This window comes from Corvus brachyrhynchos, unplaced genomic scaffold (genome assembly GCF_000691975.1).
Source record: "Corvus brachyrhynchos isolate BGI_N302 unplaced genomic scaffold, ASM69197v1 scaffold103, whole genome shotgun sequence".
Classification (NCBI taxonomy): Eukaryota; Metazoa; Chordata; class Aves; order Passeriformes; family Corvidae; genus Corvus; species Corvus brachyrhynchos.
Window position 1 is genome coordinate 5,714,491 of NW_008237436.1, and position 6,797 is coordinate 5,721,287.

The 6,797-nt window shown below is 41.1% G+C and overlaps 1 protein-coding gene across 2 annotated transcripts in view; it reads left to right on the plus strand.

The window, feature by feature from the left end:
• FLT3 (fms related tyrosine kinase 3) overlaps nucleotides 1-6,797 on the plus strand; it is a 41,825-nt gene that overhangs the window by 31,826 nt on the left and 3,202 nt on the right. For both annotated transcript variants that reach the window (XM_017731379.1, XM_017731378.1), the window contains exons 13-22: nucleotides 530-642; nucleotides 741-873; nucleotides 963-1,067; nucleotides 2,679-2,789; nucleotides 4,008-4,161; nucleotides 4,507-4,637; nucleotides 5,020-5,144; nucleotides 5,514-5,636; nucleotides 6,277-6,388; nucleotides 6,471-6,570. In XM_017731379.1, the coding sequence (XP_017586868.1) occupies nucleotides 530-642; nucleotides 741-873; nucleotides 963-1,067; nucleotides 2,679-2,789; nucleotides 4,008-4,161; nucleotides 4,507-4,637; nucleotides 5,020-5,144; nucleotides 5,514-5,636; nucleotides 6,277-6,388; nucleotides 6,471-6,570 (1,207 nt within the window). The remainder of the gene's footprint in view (nucleotides 1-529; nucleotides 643-740; nucleotides 874-962; nucleotides 1,068-2,678; nucleotides 2,790-4,007; nucleotides 4,162-4,506; nucleotides 4,638-5,019; nucleotides 5,145-5,513; nucleotides 5,637-6,276; nucleotides 6,389-6,470; nucleotides 6,571-6,797) is intronic.

Here is a 6,797-nt window from a genome sequence, read left to right on the forward strand (position 1 = left end):
CAGGAATCGTTTTCAAGCACCCAGGTATTTGCAGTACAGGGATTTCCTTTGTCATGCATGAACAAGCAGTTCGGTGCTTTTGACTACAGCTGACAGAAGCCGTGACCACTGTCAGGGTTTGAGCATTCATGTTGAAATTGCAATAGAAAGTAATCATAATACTTATGCTTTTAGAAACAACCAAAATATGAGGGTAGATCTCATGTTTGCACCCTCACCTACCAACCAATACCTTATTCCTGTTTATGCTCACAATGTTCAATCCAAGGATCACACCAAGACCCCCATGCACTTAGATTTATTAATGTAGCTCTTTTTTTTTTGAAATGAAAACAGATGTCAGAATTACCCAGAACTGAATGCCTCCTGCCCATCGTGCTTTGCATATGGCTGCATCTCACTGCCCATGCAGAGGAGGCTTGGGTGTGAGAAGGCTGCAAACTGCCAGAACTGGCTGTGGGTTCTCCTTGCATTTTCAGCTGTACACACAAGCTCTGTTTCAGTGGGTAGTAATATGTGTCTTTTAAAGTTGCAGGAGCTGTTTCTTCCCCCCTGGACAATGCTGCGTTCTATGTCTCTGTTGGATTTTTTCTCCTCTTGATCCCTTTCGTGTTTGTATTCATTTTTCTTAAATACAAAAAGGTAAAAGCAAACATAAATACCTGACCATCCTTCTTTTGTTCCTTTCAGGTTGTTTCTTCTCTAACACTTATTTATTGTGTGTTTTTTTTCTTCCAAAGCAATTCAAATATGAAAGCCAGTGGCGAATGATACAGATGATAGGGCCATCAGATAATGAATACATCTACATTGACTTCAGAGAATTCGAGTATGATGTAAAATGGGAATTTCCCAGGGAAAATCTGGAATTTGGTGAGCAATCCATAAGGTAAATCCCAATACTGGAGCAGTAGTCTGTGCTGTACCAGCAGCAAATAATATTGGAATTTTCTGTCTTGTAGGACAGGTCCTTGGTTCTGGGGCCTTCGGGAAAGTGGTGAATGCAACAGCTTATGGAATTAACAATGCAGGAGATTCAGTCCAGGTCGCAGTCAAAATGCTAAAAGGTATGATAAACTCTGGTGACTTCCACAAGCAGTGATGTATTCTAGTACCTCCAAAGCAGAAGAGGCATTGGAAATTCCCCTTATATACAAACTTCCTGCAGTTACCCCTCACAAATGCTTGGCTTCAAAGTCATTTCAGAGTGCTTTCAAAACCCTGTTTCAGTTTGGAAAGGTATTGCTGAAGTGCCTTCATCCCACAGCACTTTGTATTTTGTCCTACACACTACAGAAGGTCTGCATTGTGTGGGGAAGTATGGAGCCTCTAAAGAGGAGAAATGCAAATCCCCAGTGCAGGTTAGCCTACTGGATGTATTGGTGACTATGACCTTTGGTGTAAGGTCCTTTTTTCTTGTAGAGCTGTCCAGCTGTGGCATGCCCTTTGCCTGCTGTGTCTGAGCTAGCTTGTTTCCAAAACTTCCAGCAAAATTTCCTGTGGTCTTTTTTCTTGATGATGACACAAAACAATTTCTTTCCATCCGTCCTTATGAATAAGGCTACTAAACCTTGAACACTCCTTTCTGCTATGGTCTGGCCTGTGTCCAAGATGTCTTGACTCCTCATATAAGCAGTGCCAAGGAGCAAGCCTCATTGGCAGCAAGGAGAGGAGGGCTGCCTCACTGTGTCCCAGCTAACCACAGCCCTGTCCACAGAGTGTTGGAGTAGTTTACACTGAAAAAGACCTCTAGGGTCACTGAGTCCAGCTGTGAACCATCACTGTCACGTCCACCACTAAACCATGTCTTTCAGTGACACATCTACGTCTTTTAAATACATTTGGGGATGGTGACTCAGCCACTTCCCTGGGCAGCCTGTTCCAGTGCTTGACAACCCTTTCAGTGAAGACATTTTTCTGAATATCTAACCTAATCCTCCCCTGGCACAAACTGAAGTTGTTTCCTCTCATCCTTTGACTTGTTACTCGGGAAAAGAGACCTGTATCCACCTCACCTGCCTTTCGATACATATCGGAATGAGTTTCACACTGATACCAGCACCCTGCCCACCTGTGTGCCCACACAGCCCCTTCCTGCCAGCACTGCTGTTCAGGTTTTCACCCCTCACTTGCACATATGCATCAGTTTTATGCTTATTTGGTCCACTCCTCTGTGGTAGCTCAACTTGATCATTTTGGTTCACGTGCCCAATTCACTGAAACCATGAGCACTAAATGCTTGCTGAAAAACAAGACTAAAGCTATTACTGAAACACAGGGTGGCCATCTCAGCTATTGGGTTGCAACTGGTTGTATGCCATATGGCTGCCATTTTTTTCTCTTAACACTTCTCTGCAACAGGCCTGACTGCCATTTTTTCTGTGCTTGGGAACACTTTAATATATTGCTGTCATCCCTTGCCAGCCCAAGAATGACAAATGTTGACATTTAATGACTGCTTTCCCAGGCTTTCAAATGATCCACACTCACTCAAAAAATTAGTTTCCACCTTTGACTGAATCATTTTATACTTTGGAAAGGTTTTTTTAGGATGTTCCCAAATGTACTGTCAGGCCAATGAATTTGAAATGAAGATTTGCGTGTGACAAAGCATCACAACCATTTAAATTTTCATTTCTTTGCTGGAGATTTCCAAATCTATGTTACTACTTTTACAGAAAAACCTGATGCTTCAGAAAAAGATGCTCTAATGTCTGAGCTGAAAATGATGACTCACATTGGAAGCCATGAAAATATTGTGAACCTACTAGGAGCTTGTACTGTGTCAGGTAACTTGAAATTGTGGAAAGGTACCAATTAAAACCTCCAGAATAATGAGGACCAATTTTGCTGTTCTGTGTTGGCCCAAAATAAGATGAAGATGAACTGAAAGCAAATACAAGGGAATGCATGTGTACAGAAAAGGGTCCTTTCTGACTGTACTGGCAGGAAGTGATACAACAGTCCTTCTATAGAAGAGGATTTCCTGTTACAGGGGTGATGGCACTGGTATGAGCCGGTTTATTAAGTGAAAAGGAAAAACTTATCTGGTGTCAAGGACTTTTGTATATGCATGATTATGTTCACTTAGGAAAATGTAATTTTATTTTTTTTATTCATGTGGCTCACCAAACAGTGAAGTTGTAGAATGAATGGATAAAAATAGCTAAAATTTAGACAGGAAACAAAAGAAACTGAAAACTCACAGGGGCAGGAGAGACGCAGAAAAAAAGAAATGAGACAAGTAAAGAGTAGAATATTTACAAAATACAGCTTTTTCCAGCCTGCCCTACCTTGCTTGACAGTGAGCTTCTGACAGAAATGTCCACAGATTCATAGTCGGCCTTTCTGGGCCAGAAGTGGTGGTGCCAGCGTGAGGCTTTGCAGGGTGATGTGTGACCACTCTGAGCTCCTGCTGGCTGGTCATGGCTTTTATCCAAGCCTGCCCGAGTCAGGAATTGGATGTATTTTCCCTTTCTTGAGAAAGTGGCCTGACCAGTGCTCTACTCAGATACCTCCCCTTACAAGGTGTATATCCCTCATATAGGTCCTCTCAGCAATTACTCTTGGGTTTCAGGTGGTCTTCTTGGGGAGAAAAAAAAGGATATTTCCAGAGCATGAAGGAAGCACAGATAAACAGAAGGATGTAGGTCAAAGGATACAAATTCACACCATCCAGATAATTAACAGGGGCATCTTTATAGCCTATACTGTCCTCCCCATTGCCATTGGAATGGGGAAGGATTCCTCTGTTTCTATAGGGATTTTCAGTGCAGTTTGAGAGATGCACCACAAGGAAGAAGCTATACAGACTTTCCAAGGGACATTATAGTCAGTAAAAAAATTCTCATTACCTGCCCATGGGTACAGCTTATTTACCTGGGAATGGAAGATGCTTGGGATGTCTTAATACAGATTAATCCTGAGGGAAAATGAAGCAGAATTAGGGCTTTAACGGAGAGAGTGCTATAAATAGCAGCAAGCATTTACATTTCCAACTATTTCAGGACCAATCTACTTGATATTTGAATACTGTTGCTATGGTGACCTTCTGAACTACTTAAGGAGCAAGAGAGAAAAGTTTCACTGGACACTGACAGATATTTTTAAACAACAAAACTTCAGCTTTTACTACAATATCCATCAGGACCAAAACTCTAGGTAAAGCATTTAGTAACAGTTTGATACTTTTAAAAACTGCTGCTGCTTTTAAAACTGCATTCTCATCTGTGCTGCACACTGGTGAAATTATTGAATTCTTGAGAATATGCCTTCACATACTTTAATAAGCAATGCCTTGGGAGGAACTGAGATTTGATTCTCCTTATGGAGACTGCAGAAGACAAACAATCTCTTGTTTCTCTTTCCAGTTTTGAGAAGAATCATGTCTGTGTTCAGATTTTTAGTAGTAGTAACTGTTCATGTTTTTCACTGCAAAAGAGTCTATGTGTAGAAGATCATGTGATACATTGTGTGAAACCTTTGAAAATGTATTGCCCGCTCCAGGGTTGGGACTCACCTGAAGTATGGTGTGAACACAACTCTAAGCAGAGAGGATGAATTTGAAATCATGCAAAGAAGTCAAAACGTAAATGTGACACCTGGAGCAAATGGAACTGTGGTGCTTTCTGAGGAAGGTAAGAGATTAATTGATTATATCTTCAATAATTCTGTTATTATTGTATTTATTGTATTATTGATCTAACTAGACTAGATTCTGTGACAAAAGAGGCCTCTTTCTATCATATGTCTCTCTTCAATCCTGGTAGGAATTTTTCTTAAGAAGGATTCGACTACACTTAAGGCCAGAGGCTTATGTTTCTGCTGGTGCTATACATAGTATATGAATATGAAAACACTCTCCTTTATTTTGTGTCTGAGTGAAGGATAAAAAAGATGGATGCTCTTTGTGATGTTGCTCTTGGTAGGAGCATGTTAAAATTCTTACAACACTCAGTGGAGTTAATCAGAGAGTGAGGAAGTCCATGGAAAACTCATACATTTGATTATTTTTTACAGATAAAATTAAAGATGCAAGAACACAGGTGGATGAAGAAGAGGATTTTAATGTGCTCACTTTTGAAGACCTTCTGTGCTTCTCTTATCAAGTTGCCAAAGGAATGGAATTTCTTGAGTCCAAATCGGTATGGTGAAGGGTAGCAAATTTTTCAGATAGAAAAGATGCTAAAAATAGGTCAGTTTATAAAAAGCAGGTTGAAGAACAGAGCCACTCAGTGGCAAGCTTGAACTATACCTCCAGGCTTGAACTACCTACCTGGCTTAACAGCAAAGACTGAGTTGCAGTTTTAGGCAACACCCTGAGTAAGAAGCAACTGCACAGCACACTTGTGCCTGCTCTGGCCCTGTCTCCTTGCCACCAGCAACCAGGGAGTGTCCAGCTTGGCCATTCACCAAATTATTTAAGTGGAAGGAGATGCCAGTTTGGAGAGCAGGGAATTGTCCACCTCTGATACCAAATGCTGCAGAGTGTTAACCCTTCCTTTCCTTCTAAGTGCATTCACAGAGACCTCGCTGCCCGAAACATACTGGTGACCCATGGAAGAGTGGTGAAAATATGTGACTTTGGCCTTGCCAGAGATGTAATGAATGACTCCGACTACATCGTCAGGGGCAATGTAAGTTCATGAGTGCTCTCTGGTTTTCATACCATTGTAAGAATTACAAGGAACTAAGAAAAAAAAGTTTTAAATTTTTTAATTCCTTGTTAGCTTTGTGCGTATCTGTACAGGCAATGCAGAAATCTCACTTTTTTCTGCCCTTGGCAAATGCAAATTCTTAGCTTGTAATTAAACTAATCAAGCTGGCAGTGTAAATGAGGTGGTACTCATGCTCTTTCTAAAGCACACTGAAATCCATCGATGGAAGCACTGGGAGTTGTTTGCTGTTGTGGGCCGTAACAGTGTAGGACAACAGCATATGTGTGGGGGTGTGCCAGATTCTCTGGCTTTGTGAAGAAGTACAGTGTGGACATCTCCATCTGGGCCTCTCTGTGCTGGAAGCCAGAGGAAGGAAGATGGCTCTTCCAGGACTGAGCTCATCTCTCCCTTCAATAGTGATCTGAAATGGATGAGACAAATTGGTTCTTTAGAAGTGTCTATTTCTCCCTGTAATGGGAATGTCCAAGGACTGGTGACAGAGACACAGCTTTTCACACAGCAAACATGAATCGATCATGCTGGCAGTGAGAAGCACAGTGAGTCACCTAGAAAGCCTTTGTCACAGCATGACCTGGCCTCCTTCCCTCTGTCTGCACAGGCTCGATTGCCAGTCAAGTGGATGGCTCCCGAAAGCATATTCGAGAGGACATACACCATGAAGAGTGATGTCTGGTCTTATGGAATACTGCTATGGGAAATATTCTCTTTGGGTACGTTTGCAATGGGACAAAAGAGCGGTGTTTCATTTTGGCAGCTTCTGAATTAACATATATTCTCCAACAATTTCCACAGGTGTAAATCCTTACCCTGGTATTCAGGTTGACACAAATTTCTACAAATTAATACAAAGTGGATTTAAAATGGACCAACCATATTATGCTACAAAAGATGTGTAAGTGTATTTCCAAGTGATGCACAGCATGAGAATTTATACTTACTAGATCACTGTTTGAATGACCTTTTATTTATTGTACACTGTATCTTACCCAAAATTAGTTGCAAAACATGAGATCTTCATCTAAATCTAACAAATACTGCCTGATCCTGCATGTTTTGTTGTAAAATAGAAGTGATTAACACAAAATTTTATGTGTGTATGTGTATTTATTTAATTGTGCC